The sequence below is a fragment of the Phoenix dactylifera genome, chromosome 13 (assembly GCF_051530095.1).
Source record: "Phoenix dactylifera cultivar Ajwa chromosome 13, Ajwa_hap1_PhDact_Kaust_v1.1, whole genome shotgun sequence".
Lineage (NCBI taxonomy): Eukaryota > Viridiplantae > Streptophyta > Magnoliopsida > Arecales > Arecaceae > Phoenix > Phoenix dactylifera.
Window position 1 is genome coordinate 27,947,332 of NC_143202.1, and position 15,443 is coordinate 27,962,774.

The following is a 15,443-nucleotide window of genomic DNA, read 5'->3' on the forward strand; positions in this document are numbered from 1 at the left end:
TGTGGAGATAAGAATTTCCCCTAGTTCGAAAACAGGTGAGCTTCTTATATTTGGAACATGGAACACTGAAATTTCCACAAAGCACAAGACTTTCATTCCTGACTGATCTCTTCATTCTACGATTAAAGATTGGTCCATGTGTTTGCCTGCTGCCCATCTACGGATTTGCTGCCCTGTTCTAAAAGAGAACTGTGACATTATCATCATCATCAACAACAACAACATGAGAACAAATGCTCAATGATATATGGGAGCAATATGCGATTTCCCTACACAAAATCAAGAGAACCCTTGGTGCTCTACATAAAATCATAAGGTGTCTAATGCAAAACACTTGAAATGGAATCTGTTTCCCAGGTTGCATGTATTAGCCACAACAGGGTCAACAACACATGATAACAGAGGCCAGATTCACATGCTTGTGGTTTTGAAGGTCAGATATTGTGAAAGAGATAACAACCCTGAGGATATAACAGTATACTCTTTCAGCCAACCTTCAGCCCAAGTATTTTCTCTCCTTTGTTCATCAGGATTTTTTCAAGGATCTTCGTGGCCTTAGGAAATCGCTTCTTTCCACCTTTTGCAATTGCATGGCTCAAGATTTTGAAAGAAACTGCATCTGGTTCAGTTCCTTCTGTTTCCATGTTAACCAGTATCAGGAAGGCATCCCACTGTCTACCCAATCCAAATGCAGCATCCATTATAGTGTTGTAGTAAGAGATGCTTGGTGTAACTCCACACTCTAGCATCCATTCCTCCAAATGCAGGGCAGCATTAACATTCCCCTCCTAGAACAGGCCATAACTAAAAGATCCATAAGCGATGACACCAGGCACCAAATTCATGAAGTATTCTGTATGCATCTGCAAGCAACCCTTTCTTGCAGAGGCTGTCTACTAAAGTGGAATAAGTAGGCCTGTGTCCCTCACATATCATATGCTTGAAGAGCTTCTTAAAGCATTCTACAAACTTGTTACAGAAATACCGCATCAAAACAAATTATTTTGGCAACTCAAGCTTGATTCCTTCAACATCCGTATGATGGAGAATGCTGTGGATCATCAAAAAGTTTCCTTGCTTGCAAGCTGCAGGCAAAATGGTACTAAGTCAGGTCCATTGCCACCCTAGTCAAAATGATCAAAAGCTACAATGCCCCATCAATGTTCTCTTCCCTACAAAACCCTTCAAGTGTAGAGATATGGTACAATAGTTGGCCAAACCCTTATATACAAACAATATTTAATGCTTCTCTCACTCTGCTATCACAACACAGGCTATGGATGTAGATTTTCTAAGGGATAGATTTCCACAACATTTTTTCACAGGGCTCGTTTGATTCGCGGGAAGCATTTTTTCTCAAAGAAATATGATTTCTGAAAAGCAGATTCCTGAGAAGAGGATGCCTGAAAAAGTACTTTTGGCATGTTTGGTTAACCATGGAAAAGTGACAGATTTCCAGAGTGCTTATGTTTGGTTGACCATCTACTTTTCCGGAAAAGTTATCTGTAATTCCTATTATACTTTTAATAAAAATTAGATCTTTAATGCTTTGGATCAAATAAGGATCCTTGATTTTTCGGATCCTTTTATAGAAAAAAAGTTATGTGTAGGGCTTTTTTGGAAAAAAAAATAAAAATGTTTCGATTTTCGAATCACGAAAAAGTAAAAATGCATAGATAATCTTGGGAACTTCTCACACACCCAGCTTTTAGCAAATTGCTAGATTAAGCGCAGCAGGTGAACAGATCGGGAAGGTACCTCTCTTCCATAAATTGAACCAATTCATGGGTTTTTGGAACTTATTGTGGCAACAAAGCGCATGGAGTGGTATGTTTCATGTGACTAAACCTGGATGACAACCTTCTTTACCCATGCTCTAAAAAATGCCGCCTGAATCTAGAGAGGAATTTAATTAGTTTGCACGACAACATCAGCCATACACACCATCATCATCATGCATATGCACAAAAAGTGATAAGCTTCCTTCCACAAGAGGACTAACTATTGCAAAATCCTTGCTTTCTCAAACTACGTTAAAAAACACCCAAACTGTATAGCTCTACCAAATTTGCATGAACCGAAAAGAATGGGATCGTAAGTGTACACATTCGGACATTAGGAACTAAACTTTTCTCCAAACACTGAAATAATATGTGATAAGCCTCTCTAGCTCCGATCAGTTTAGAAATTCATGAATTCAAAATTTGTATTGGAACGGACTCACCAGAAGAGTCCAAATATTCCGCGCAAGTAGAGGAGAAGCTCAATCTCATAAATTCGTAGCTGCCATAACAGCTGTAAATTTGAATTTCAAATTAATTCAAATGTGAAGTTCAAATTCATTCAAATTTGGACTCACCAGAAGAAAAATTCTTAGCTGCCATAACAGCTACCAAATTTGGACTCACCATAAGAGAAATTCTTAGCTATCATAATAGCTGAAAATTTAAATTTTAAATTCATTCAAATTTAAATTTTGAATACGCTATATTTGCATAAATATGTAAACATGATGAATGTAAAATAAAGAAAAAACAAAAAGTTCTTTCTCGCGACTCTCATCTTGAATTTCTTTAATCCGTAACATTGCCAAGTAATCAAATCTTAGCATTAATCCTAATACGTCGAACGAGAGTTCAAGGGTACCTGAACTCGGCGATTTCTTTGTCAATCTATTCAATAATGCCAAAAGAGCGAGTTGAACGTCCAGTTATTCGGATAGGATCCAAATTTCTTCATCCCCTCGCAAACTTTCCCCGATTCATCGAGACAAAAACACTAGCTTATATAAGCTAGAAATGCAGAAGCACATTGTAATCAAGACCACTCGGTTCCATGAGCTTCAGAGCGCCCAAAGCTTCGACCAAGTTCCCACCTTTCGCGCGCTGTTGCATCTTCCAGCGAAGACCCGTTCGGGCCGATTCCCAGCGCTCGTGGCACCTCGGGGTGCAGCTCCTTCCGAAGCTCTGATCAGGAAACCGGAGATGGGGCTCCCAATTTGGATCCAGAGAAAAAAAGATCGGATTTTGAGCTAGGTTTCGAGCATAGAAATCAAAATTGAATCTTTCCTCAGGAAAAATCCAGAGCTTGCGGATTCGAAGCGAATGGCGTCTCGCATGGGAAACAGAGAAATGCATGGAGATCCAGAGAGGGAGAGAGGTGGCCTGGTGATCGCCACTTGGGAACCCTAGCTCTCTCTCTCTCTCTCTCTCTCTCTCTCTCTCTCTCTCTCTCTCTCACCAATTTCGCCTCTCAGACCCTCCTCACGCCTTGCCCTTGAAAAAAGCAGACACCGAGCGCCAAAGCCCCTCTCCTCCCTTCTTGTGCCTGGAAATGGGCCAGAGATCACCCTATCCGGCCGGGCCGAACCGGCCCGGTTAGTCTTCTCCGGCCCGGAGCGGCCCGACAACATGGACTTGAAGGTTGCCTATATCATACTATAGTATATAGTATTGTATTATTATTATATTCTATTAGTATAGTATATTATATCATACTATACTATACTATACTATTACTATACAATACCATACTATACTGTACTATATTATATTATCTTATATAGGCCCAATGTTGTTTTTTTTTTGGATCAGATCACCGAGTTGGGTTATTCAAACTAGTTTGGGGAATGTGATTTATTCATATAGCTTTGGCATAAGTGTTTCAGAATAGTTACGTAGATATGGAAAAGAAATAAAAGATATGATTGGGACTGAGTTTCTTGCTCATGGACAAGATTTGGACTCCATTCCGAACAGAAAAGCTAACAGGTAGGATAGACTTTAATATCACAAATCCCAAAATCTCTCATGCGCATGAGATGATCCATCCTTGCCTTTAAGATTCCAGGAGCCTTCGTATTCCCAAGTGCATTGTAGATATTTTAAATTAGAGTTTAATGTGAAAAAAAGGAAGGATAGAATGCGAAATTATTTTGAAGCTACAGGAATTGGAGCTTCACAAACCGTATACTCCAGAGTTTGAATTTAGGCTTAAAAAAAAAACAACCTAGCCATTTTGTATGACATTATAACTATCTCCAATATATCTAATTATTGTAATGCCAAGCCTGCATTTTTTTATATTATTGCAATGTAACATACCCTCCCCCCAATTGTGGTCAAGGACTCGCCAGGGGTGCCTACGTGGTAGATGATGGGAAGTAGTTATTTGAAATCTTTTTTTGTTTTATTGAAAAAAAAAAATCTCACTTAGACTAGTTGAGTCCCTGAGCCCTCACTATACAAAAATATTATCCAACTATCTTTCTTCCTTCCATTGCTCCCACCGACCTTGGAGAGAGCAAGTAATAAAGAGAGTGAGGGAGTAAGATATATGGCTTCCTCTTTCGACATCTTACGATGGCAACAAGGTGGTGAGGGGACTTACCCATCCCTTCAATGACTAGGGCTGTTAACGAGCCGAGCCGAGCCCGAGCCTGGGAAAGCTCGGCTCGGCTCGTTTCACAGTAGCTCGGGCTCGGGCTCGGGCTCGGGCTCGGTAACGAGCTCTGTATTGGGCTCGGGCTCGGGCTCGCTTGGTAAAGCAAAAGCTCGGGCTCGAGCTCGTAAAGCTCGTTTTAATTACGAGCTCCTGAACGAGCCCGAGCTCGGGCTCGAGCTCGGGCTCGGTACGAGCTCGGTGGTCTGTTTCTTGTTTCCTTGAAACAGCATAGAAATAATTTGAATAATTGAAGGCTCTTGAAAAAAGGGACAAAGAAGTACAAGAACACAATACATTGATAATTGTTAAGAATGCATAAGATGTGCTCGCGGCCTTATAATCAATAATGGTAACCACAAACAGCTTGCATCCATGCAAGATCCCTTGATGTCCCACATCCATATACGAATACATGGTTCTCTTATGATGTCAATAGCATATATAAGATAGGCATCATGGCATCCTAAGATCAAAATTACATGATACTGTTATATATCAAAATGATCCTGGTTCTGCAATATGATGAAATTGACATTGCTTTCATGATCCTGGTTCTGCTTTCATGAAATTGACATTGCTTTCAAAATGATCCACCTTTCTCATGTTTCTCTACCTGTAAGTATCCAAAGGGAAAAGAGGGTGCACTACCAAAGAAGTGCTTGGAAATGGATCCATAACACTTTCCCCATTAAAGGTGGAGATCTAACATGAGTACATGACAAAATATCGGTCATCCTCAACAAACTAAAAAACATCCCATACAAATCAAGTTCTACAAAAGAGTTCAAGAAACACAATAAACATAATAAATCTCAAGTTCTCAAGTACTCTCGTTTAGACCAGTCTCTGTGTTCCATTGCGTAAACTCTTCATCAACCTGCAAATTAAACAAGAAACCAGAAATTATAAATTGAAAAACTAACTACTAAAAAATATATTAAATACTATAAATGATACTTACATTTGATGACTGCTCCAATCCAAGCTCTTGACGCAACCAATCTCCAGTACAAATCAAAGCTTGTACAGTCTCAGGCTTCAAAGAGCTACGATATTGATCAAGCACTCTACCTCCAGCACTAAATGCAGCCTCTGAAGCAACAGTAGTAATAGGAATGGATAGTATGTCCCGAGCCATTTTTGATAGATAGCGAAATTTTAAAGTGTTGGCTTTCTACCAATTTAAAGCATCAAACTTGTCATAGTCTTCATCACTAGGCTTGAAAATATCTTCTTCTAGATACATGTCCAACTCAGTTTTGTTTGAAGGAATAGCATTCCTATGTTGTTGAGCCCACATATGAAATCGATGATTAGCCCTTCTTTTTTTTTTCAGTTTGGAGGAGATACTTAGGATATTGCTAGCATCAACATCTATTTGTCCATCTGAAGATACATATTCCTTGTAGAGCATATCTAAAGCTTCATGAACATCATCAATATGGCGTTGAAAAACATCCTCACCATAAATTTGTGGAAAACAAAATACAATGAGCTGCATTTTATAGCGAGGATCCAAAACTGCTCCAATTGCCATTAGTAAGTTACAGTCTCCCCAATACTTCTCAAATTTTTCATTCATTCTTCGAGTCATGCGCATCACAAAATCTCTAGTATCAAAGGACATATCATTTAATTTCTCCTTCACTCTCCAAATTTCATTAAGGAACAAATTTGAAGTTGGATAAACAAGTTCATTTGCACTATAAGCTGTAGAGGCATGTTGATCGAATTCATGTTGGCCATCTGACATTTCTTGAAAAATATAAACAACCAATCAAATTACATATTTAGTACATAAGCATGCCATACTGCCATACAATTATACAAAGCCTATTCAAGGCTAAAACAAAATCAAACAAATTTAGACGCCAATTCATTTAAACACTTGAAAGCATAACATTCGGCCCTCCTCCCAAACAAATTTTCATAAAGAAATAATAATAGATAAAATCAAACAGTGAAACAGATGATGGACGGTTGAGGAGTTGAGGACTGAGGACTGAGAACTGAGGAGCAAAGAGATGATGGACGGTGAGGGGAGAAGAGGAAACTCACCAGCAAGTCGGGGTCGGCCGGTCGCCGGTCGGGGGTCAGCGCTGCAGCAACTCAGCAAGTCGGAGTCGGGGAAGATCCGGGAGGAGCAAGTCGAGGGATCGAGTCGTCGTCTCGTCGAGGTCCAGCCGTCCAGATGATGGAAGGGGTGAGGGGTTCGGAGGAGAAGGAGGGCCGGAGGGGTTTGGAGAATTGGAGGGCGAGAGGGGTTTGGAGGGAGGCAGGGTGAAGGCCTGAAGGGGGGTTTGAAGCCTTGAAGGGTTTGGAGGGGGGGTTCGGACTTTCGGTGGTGCTGTGACTGCTGTCTGTGGAGTCGGGCTTCACGGCCGGCGGCGCGGCGTGCGGGCGAAGGGAGGCGGAGCGCGGCGGGGCTGGGGCTTCAGCCTTCAAGCCTTCGAAGTTCGAAGGCAATGGGGTCGGGCAGACCGGAAGGGGAAGGCCGGAAGGGGATCGTCGCCGGAAGGGGATTGTCGCCGGAAGGGAAAGGCCGGAAGGGCTGGGAGGGATGGGAGTCGAGTGGGAGAGGCCGAAATCAGGGGAGGGCTGGGAGTCGAGTGGGAGAGGCGGCCGAGAGGGAGACAGGAGACTAGGGCATGAGCATCTGGTGAGTGGTGATCACTGATCTGGGTCGGTGGACGGTGGGGGCTGGTCCGACTGGAGAGTGGAGAAATCCTAATTTGGGATTTGGCCCATTTGAGAAATTGGGACTCGGGCTCGGGAGTCTGGACTTGAGAGGGGGCTGGCCGGGTGGGCCCATGGCCATGGGAGACTTCAGACTAGGAGTCAATCAGCATTCAGCAAATAGCCAAAGGCCCAAGCTCGTTTGGGCTCGTGAGCTGCTCGGGCTCGAGCTCGGATGTAAACGAGCCTCATATTAGGCTCGGGCTCGTTTGACTAACGAGCCGAGCCCGAGCCGGGCTTTTACCGAGCCGAGCCCGAGCCGAGCCCGAGCAGCTCAGCTCATTAACAGCCCTATCGATGACAATGGCTACCTCGACTACGATCCTCGTCTCTCCTCGCAGTGCTTTGACACCTACTTCTCCTTTGCTACTGATGAGGATTCGAAGGACCCTGCAGATGACTCCCCTCCACCACCTTCCAAGGGGGGCAGGCCTTTGGCAGTAGAGGCGATGATTTCTCCATCTGCCACACCTCCAATGACAGCAGCTTTCCTCCCTCCCCTAAGGGCTTCTGCTACCGCCCCCCAATCCATATCCAGAATTCGCATCTTAGATGTCGGTGTGAGGTCCAATAGTTCCACATTGGAAAGACTCGTTCTGGAGCCTGAGCATATGAGGCGGGTGTGTCCAAATCCTGTAGATGCATTTTAGGAGGAAAACAAAACTGGGGAGGGGTGAAGGATGCTTGTGTGAAGCCTCGAAACCGACCAATATCTGGTAAGGGAGCCTCGTATTCCCACCTCATGTGGCCCCCATGTGGGCACTGGGTGCCTCACGTGCCCCGTGGAGGCGGGGGCGTGATATTTGGTATCAGAGCCGAGGACGACTTTTGTCCAATGGTGGAAAGGGTGTAAGGCCCAATAGTTCCACATCGGAAAGACTCGTTCCAGAGCTTGAGCATATGAGGTGGGTATCTCCAAATCCTGTAGACGCGTTTTAGAAAGAAAAATAAAACCGAGGAGGTGTGAATGACGCTTGCGTGAAGCCCTGGAACCGAAAAATATCTGGCAGGAGAGCCCTATGTTTCCCCCCTCATGTGGCCCCCACATGGGCACTGGGTGCCTCACGTGCCCCGCGGAGGCGGGGGCGTGATATTTGGTATCAGAGCTGAGGACGACTCTTGTCCGATGGTGGAAAGGGTGTGAAGCCTAATAGTTCCACATCGGAAAGACTCGTTCTAGAGCCTGGGCATATGAAGCGGGTGTATCCAAATCTTGCAGACGCATTTTGGAAGGAAAACAAAATTGGAGAGGGATGAAGGACGCTTGCGTGAAGCCCCAGAACCGGACAATATCTAACAGGAAAGCCCCGTGTTTCTCCCATCATGTGGCTCCCACATGGGCACTAGGTGCCTCACGTGCTCCGCAGAGGCGGGGGCGTGACAATCGGAATCCAACATGAAAGCCTACAATATGGCGGATCATGATAGGGTCTTTTTTAGACGGCCCGATCCTATTTCCCCCAAACAAGATACAACTAGAGTAAGGGTTTATCCTATAGGACTGGCAGCGATGAGGCTTTTTTTTTTGTGGTTCTGCTTTTCTGATGCTCTCTTTCTTAATGCTTCTTTTGAATTGCATTGATTTGTCTGAACATATAGTTCTTGGTCATATCTATCTTGGTGATATGATCTGAGATTGGAGTTGATATTGCTTAGTCCTATCATTTTCTATTTTTGTGTTTTTGTCTGACCAATCAAGCTTCATCGAGATTCTCATTTACTTTTGAGCTCCCTTTTTTGAAGGGATCACATCTGAGAAGAGCTTCCATTACATAATGAGAGAGAGTTGTCAAATATTTATGGTAAGAAACCCAAGAAGTTGGTGAATTGCCCTCTGATATTTCTATGACTTGAGATTTTAGAGTTGATACTCTTTCAAGATTTCGACTTTTGTATCTCTTGGATTAGGGTTCATGGCAGAGGTGCTGGACATAAAGGTGGGCTCGACAGAGGAGGAGGTGGTTCATGGTGATTGATGTGCGGTTGTGAAAGCCATGGAAGGGTTACTAGGTTTTGGCACATTAGTACCTCCAGCACGTCCTGATCTCCATTGGAAAGAAGATGAGCTACATTGCAACAATGCAAAAAATGCAGCGTTGATATTATAACAATTAAATATGCAAAAAGATATTTACATTTCCATACAAAATACAAAAGATTATATCTTTAATTATGTAGATGATGTCAATTATTCCATGGTGCATGCCACTTTAGATGGACTGTTGCATTAAGATGCATTTGATCTCTTCTGGAGGAGGAAAACAATTGTCTTCTTTCACTCCATAGACAGGTTACCAATCTTGCCAACAAGCCATTTTATTGGGTTTTTTTATTATTATTATTTTTTCCGGCAAATCAACAAGTCTCTCTCAAGTTGGACATGTTGCCTGTACGCTCAAAGGCTATACTCCTGATTTAGCTGCAAAGTTTTAAACTTCAAACCTTTACCTTGCCTCGTTAATCCTCATGTCTTTTCTCTTTTATTATTTTACATTATCATGATTTTATAATCTGGGTATGTTCCCAACTTCCATTTTCCCCTTTTTTTTTCCCCTAAAACACAACATTCGATGCCGCTTGCCTGCAGGAACAATGAAGTGTCAGGTTTCTAACCGGCTAGGAGCAATGCTAGGGAATCACAAAAAAGGACTAATTAAAAAATAGCTGATGTGGTTTACACTTTTTTTATTAGCTAATGTGTTACCAATGTTGCCATTAACATGAGCTGTCGACTATTATTAAATGTCTCTTTTTTTGTGTGTTTTCCTAGCATTACTCATTTTATGGCTAACTAGGGGTTGGGGAGAGGTGCACATTAAAATTAATCTTTTTCTCTGTAAAAAGATAATAATTTTATTGGACTCCGTTGCTATATTTCAAATCAAGTGTCACTAGACTCAAATTCAGGTTATTGGTACCAACCATCGAAGTTTTTATCAATTGCTCTAGTTGCCATCCTTATATCTTTTTAATCCTTTAGACCTAAATATATATGTGGAATCCAATTCTTTTTAATGTCTATAAAAAAGACATATCTTAACTCCATTATTAAAGTGAATGCTAAATTTGATATCGGACCATCCGCTGTCTTTTCAAGAGAATTTTTTTATATAAATATATTTTTTATCTAAATGTATCTATCATGGGGCTTATCTCCACCTTTTAAAAGAAAAGGAAAAAAATATAGTAAGGAAAAAAAATGTTTCCCATGTAATCAAAGTTTGAGAATTTTTTAAAAATCGAGATCATAGTTATTGTTCTTGTATCTTGTTCTATAGGGCTGTTTGGTATCTAGTAAGTAGAGTTATATTCATCTCAAGTTATCGGTGTGAGTCAATCCATTTGTTTGGATGTCTATAACTCAAATTGCATAGTAAGTTGAATTACTCATTCGGTTGCAACTTAGAGAAATATTGCGGTAGATTAATTTGTAGTCAAATTGGCTGCATGATAAGTTACAGTAGCTCGAGTAAGTATTTTAGTTAGAAAAACAAATATTTCTCTCCTCCTCCACCTTCTCCTCCTTCCTCTCCTCCCTTTTCCTTTCCTACCTTGCTCTTGAGTCTCTCTTTGTTGTTTCTCTCGATGCTGCTGTCGATCTAGGTCACCTTCGAGAAGCCCATGGCTATCTGCCCTGTTTTGGACTTCATTTTGCTTTTCTCCTACTCCACTCCATCACCTTCTCCTTTGCCGCCATCCACCCTCTCCTTCACTTTCTTTGCCCTTCTCAAGCCCTCCCCATCCATTTACAGATTGTTCGATGGAATATCTGTCAAAGATACTTTTTTTTTTTTTTTTTGGGAGATTTCTCAAAATACAAGAAATGGATTTTTTTGTAAGTCAACTATGCAACTTAAATTACAACAGGACTTAAGAGTTGCTGTAGAATTTCAACTATAGGCTCGAAACAGTCCTCGTGGGAATACATGCAACTGATTGTATTTTTAAGTTTTTAAACTCAACAAGAGCAGCGAGGTTGGCGATTGATTTACTTAGCAAGTTAAAAGAAAAAAAAAAAGAAAAAAAAGGGAGAAAATGAACACTGTTCCAATGAGCATATAGAGGAAAACTAGAGCAAACATTAACCCCGACTTAAAAAAAAAGTTGCTTACGTGGTATGCTCGTGGTCATGGGACGTCAGGGGCTGTGGTTCGGCTCGCCCGTAGGATATCTCACGGGAGCACCATCCAATTCTCCAACTTTTTGGTTTTTTTTTTACCTTTAAAATGGCAAGCAGCGATCAGTACTTGAAGTTGGAAAGCAATCAGTAGGCCTCGGTACCTCAGTTCATAAAACCAAAGCAATCAGTACTTGAAGTTCGCCTGGATTCCTCTAATTTGCCAAAGCAAAGTGCTGGTCATTCATAAGACCGAGTTGCTCTCGCCTTTTCCCACTCCTCCCTTTTGCAAGCTGGAACTCGAAGTACTTCTGCTCCTTTAAAAAAGAAAACGCACTCAACTCCCCTGAAAACCCCTGCAAGTAATCTCTTTTTTTTTGACGGAACACTGAAACCTCTGATCTCGCTTTCTCCAGCAATGCGTGGCTTCATTAGGCAGTGCTGCTAGGAGTTTCAATTTAGTCCCATCTAGATTGGCATGGACCTAATCTAAGTGAGCTTCCGTCGAAATTCTCGCTCAAATTTGACCCATCACATAGTGGCTTCAATATGGGGTGGATCTCTTTCCAACTTGAGTCCAAGTAATTAAAGATTGCACATAGAATTCATTGCCAGAACTATGTGCAAATGTTTTTTTTTTTTTTATTGAAGCGGATGATTTATACATTTTTAGTATAGATACATTCAATAAAATCAGAAAATAATAAGTTTCGAAGAGCTCCAAGCAGTTTCTCTTCTCCAACCTATAAAGTACCTCCAGAATGGCTAGTCACATACGAGGCCACCCAGTCCATGCCCTTATTTGTCTCTCTGAAAACATGCTTGGCCTGAAAGACTACCCCATCACTCAACATAGTCCAAATATTTAGAAGCAGAGGGTATGTGCAAATGATTCATGTATCTCCTAATGGACCCATCACTGATAGCTATCACCTGACATAGTGCAGCTCATCGGCCGTGAAAATTCTAGTGTTTAGATGTTTTTTTTTGTTGTTGGATTTGGTTAGATCAGATCAAAGCTTACACTTTATTTCCGGACCATGGTAGGCAGACGCATTGGTGTTAGCTTTATCTACGGGTTGTGCTCAAATTGATTAAGTCGACATATGGTCAGATTTAGGTGTGTTCGATTTGAGTGTCTGCAAGCACTGCTCCTTATGCATGCTTTGCCCCATGTCCGGATTCAAGAAGTAGGCTTCAGCGAACCAATGGGTGAGAAAAGATGAAAAGGCAAAAAAAAAAAAAAAAAAAAAAGGTTGGAACATAATGGGCTGTACGCGCGTGTTCAAGAGGTGGAATGCCAAATGGAAAAACACCACAAAGATGTACTTCTTTCCACCATTTATGGAAGCTAATCCCCTTTTTTTGCTTAATTAAGAACCATTGGATCTCTTTACTCTGGTAATGGCATCTCGGCACTAGATTGGAGCCACTTTGTGAAGTGGAGTGGTGGAGCTCCTTTATGCTCCTCTCTGCTGCCCTCAGAAGGAATAATCACCATTAATGGCAAACCCCTTTGGGTGCAATGCAGTTTGGGAAGGTTCCTGCAACACCCAACTCAGACAGTCAGTCCCCCACTTTTTTGCCTTAAGAGAAAAAGGGCGGACTGGCTGCTTGCAGTTTGGGAATGCCCAAAGGAAGCTCCACCTACAAAATATATATCCTCCTTTGTGCTCGATAAAACTATAGGAAGCCAAGTCATGCTCCAAAGAGAGGAAAGGTTCCCCACGCAGGGAATTTCATGTTGTCCTCTCCTCATGATAAAGAAAAATGACCCCCCACTTTTTTTTTCTCATGCCAAAAATGAGGTTTCTCAACTATAAATGGGAGAGCAGAAAAAAAGAGAGAAAAACTTGTAAGAATTCAAAGTTCAGGATGCTTTTGTCATTTATTTTATTTTAACCTAGACGATGCAAATGTACACTAATTTATGCGAGAATAAGAAACCATAATATTATTAAAATGTAATATGTTCAACAAAAAACTAATCATTTGCTAATGGACCAACTTTCCTTAAGTAGGCATTTACAACCAAATAAAATAAAGATAGAAATGAAGACACATGTATGGCTGTGTGTGAAATTAATGACATGATCAAGGCAGCAAAAGAGATTCTTCTAGTTGCCTTTTTTAAAGTTTCATATTGATTAATTCCCGTACCATGCCTCACAGTTCTCTTCTTAGGTTTGTAAATGGGCATTCTCTTTTAAGTTTGTAGATGCGCATGAGTGCTCTTCAACACTATAAATAGAGAGGCTTCTACTTCAATATTGTGCAACAAGAAGCCCTCCAACCCTTCAAGGGACGGAACCGTTCGCTTCCCAGAGGATCCTTCCTCTGTGACCTCTGATTTCTTGTCTCGTCCCGCCTTAACCATGGCAAGAATTTTGGAGCCGCTGATTGTTGGGAGGGTGATAGGAGAAGTCCTGGACCCCTTCAACCCCAGTGTGAAGATGGTGGTAACCTACAACTCCAACAAGCTGGTCTGCAATGGCCATGAGTTCTATCCTTCTGCAGTCGCTTCCAAGCCCAGGGTTGAGGTCCAAGGGGCTGACATGAGGTCTTTCTTCACACTGGTAGGCTTCATCCTCCTCCTCGCACGTTTTCCTTTAAACCCAACCTTATCACTTCTCCTGCACCGTCGAAGTCTTTGAACTCATCGATCCTATGCATTCTTCATCTATTTTTTCAGGTCATGACAGACCCGGATGTTCCTGGCCCTAGCGATCCTTACCTGAGGGAGCACCTCCACTGGTAAACCCTAAAAGACCCTCTCTAGATCTCCTCCGCCCCGAGAAAAAGAGGCAAAAATAAGTAGCGAATTGTAAAAGCATTCTATATGGCGCATACCGTCATGCATGCATGTACGTAGATAGGTCATGCATGCTATCTGTATGTATATTATAAAATGCGAAACCTTAATTTATCTCCAAACACTTCATGAATATATGCATGTTTAAATGCGGACATGTATGCATGCATAGAAGTGGATATGGTTGCTTATTTGCCAATGTCTTGCGGCTAACCATTTGCTTTTGAATTTGACCATCGAACAGGATCGTCACTGATATTCCAGGCACCACTGATGCTTCTTTCGGTGGGCCTCTCCTCCATCTCAGTACTGTCTCTTTCTTTTTGCGCAAGAGGGGAGAGAGAGAGAGAGAGCGAGTTTGTTGAGTGCTGACCGCGATAGAAAGCGAGTTATCTGAGTCAGGGATGGTGATATTAATTTGTTATTTGAACGCAGGAAGGGAGGTGGTGAGCTACGAGAGCCCGAGGCCCAACATAGGCATCCATCGCTTCGTGTTCGTTCTCTTCAAGCAGAAGCGAAGACAGGCCGTGGCCCCGCCGGACTCGCGGGATAACTTCAACACCCGCCGCTTCGCGGAGGAGAATGACCTCGGCCTCCCGGTTGCTGCCGTCTATTTCAACGCACAGAGAGAGACTGCTGCCCGGAGGCGCTAAATCCTATAGCTAGCTATCACCTCTTTCTCTCTCAAAATCTAAATATTCTCCTTTGAACTTCCTTTCTTCATGCAAAAATAATAAGAAGCTAACTCATTGTGAGGGTCCGTTAGGTTCTTTTCCTTCCTTTGCAAAGTTGAGTATGACGGAGGACAATGTTGACTGGGAGCAGTGCATGGATTTGAATCTTGCTGTATTCCAGAATGGGACGTGTCGAATGGGAAAAGGCTGAGAGGCGTACAAACCTCGGTAGGCCACCCACCCATGGCTTTGTGTTGTTCTTAGTACTATTGGCCGGTTGATGGCTCTTTGACTGTTGGTGCTGTTGGTGTTACTTTTTCTGGTGTAAATGCGCTGTTTGCTTTCATATGATAAGATTTGCCTGCCCCTTCTCTTCTCTCTGGCTCCATTTATGCTCGACTGTGTGCGACTTTTCTTTTGGCATGCTTTTACTTTGTCCAGGTGCGCAATTCCCCGCTAAAATGAAGACGTGGACCAGGGCCAGCATAGCGAATACACCTGACCTGTCTTTAGCCATCATCTGGAACTCGTTGTTCTGATTGGATGAAATTAGGTCGCAACTCACGGCTAAGTTGACTTTCCAAGCAAAGATCTAGATCTAATTTGCATTATTTATTTGTATGGGGGAGTTCTTCCAAAGACGGGGATTATGCCGCTAGCG

General features: G+C 42.3%; 1 protein-coding gene across 1 annotated transcript; it reads left to right on the forward strand.

Annotated features, from left to right (window-relative positions):
* The first annotated feature begins 13,523 nt into the window (after positions 1–13,523).
* On the forward strand, positions 13,524–15,149 carry LOC103703083 (CEN-like protein 2). Its single transcript, XM_008785782.6, has 4 exons — positions 13,524–13,872; positions 13,989–14,050; positions 14,353–14,393; positions 14,544–15,149. Exons 1-4 carry the CDS (start codon positions 13,672–13,674, stop codon positions 14,759–14,761), a joined length of 522 nt encoding a protein of 173 aa, XP_008784004.1. The 5' UTR covers positions 13,524–13,671; the 3' UTR covers positions 14,762–15,149.
* Positions 15,150–15,443: the final 294 nt, after the last annotated feature.

Coding starts and splice junctions, on each gene's coding strand:
- LOC103703083 (XM_008785782.6), top strand. CDS start 13,672: ATGGCAAGAATTTTGGAGCCGCTGATTGTTGGGAGGGTGATAGGAGAA. Junction 14,051..14,352: donor CTGAGGGAGCACCTCCACTG/GTAAACCCTAAA, acceptor ACCATCGAACAG/GATCGTCACTGATATTCCAG. Junction 14,394..14,543: donor CACCACTGATGCTTCTTTCG/GTGGGCCTCTCC, acceptor ATTTGAACGCAG/GAAGGGAGGTGGTGAGCTAC.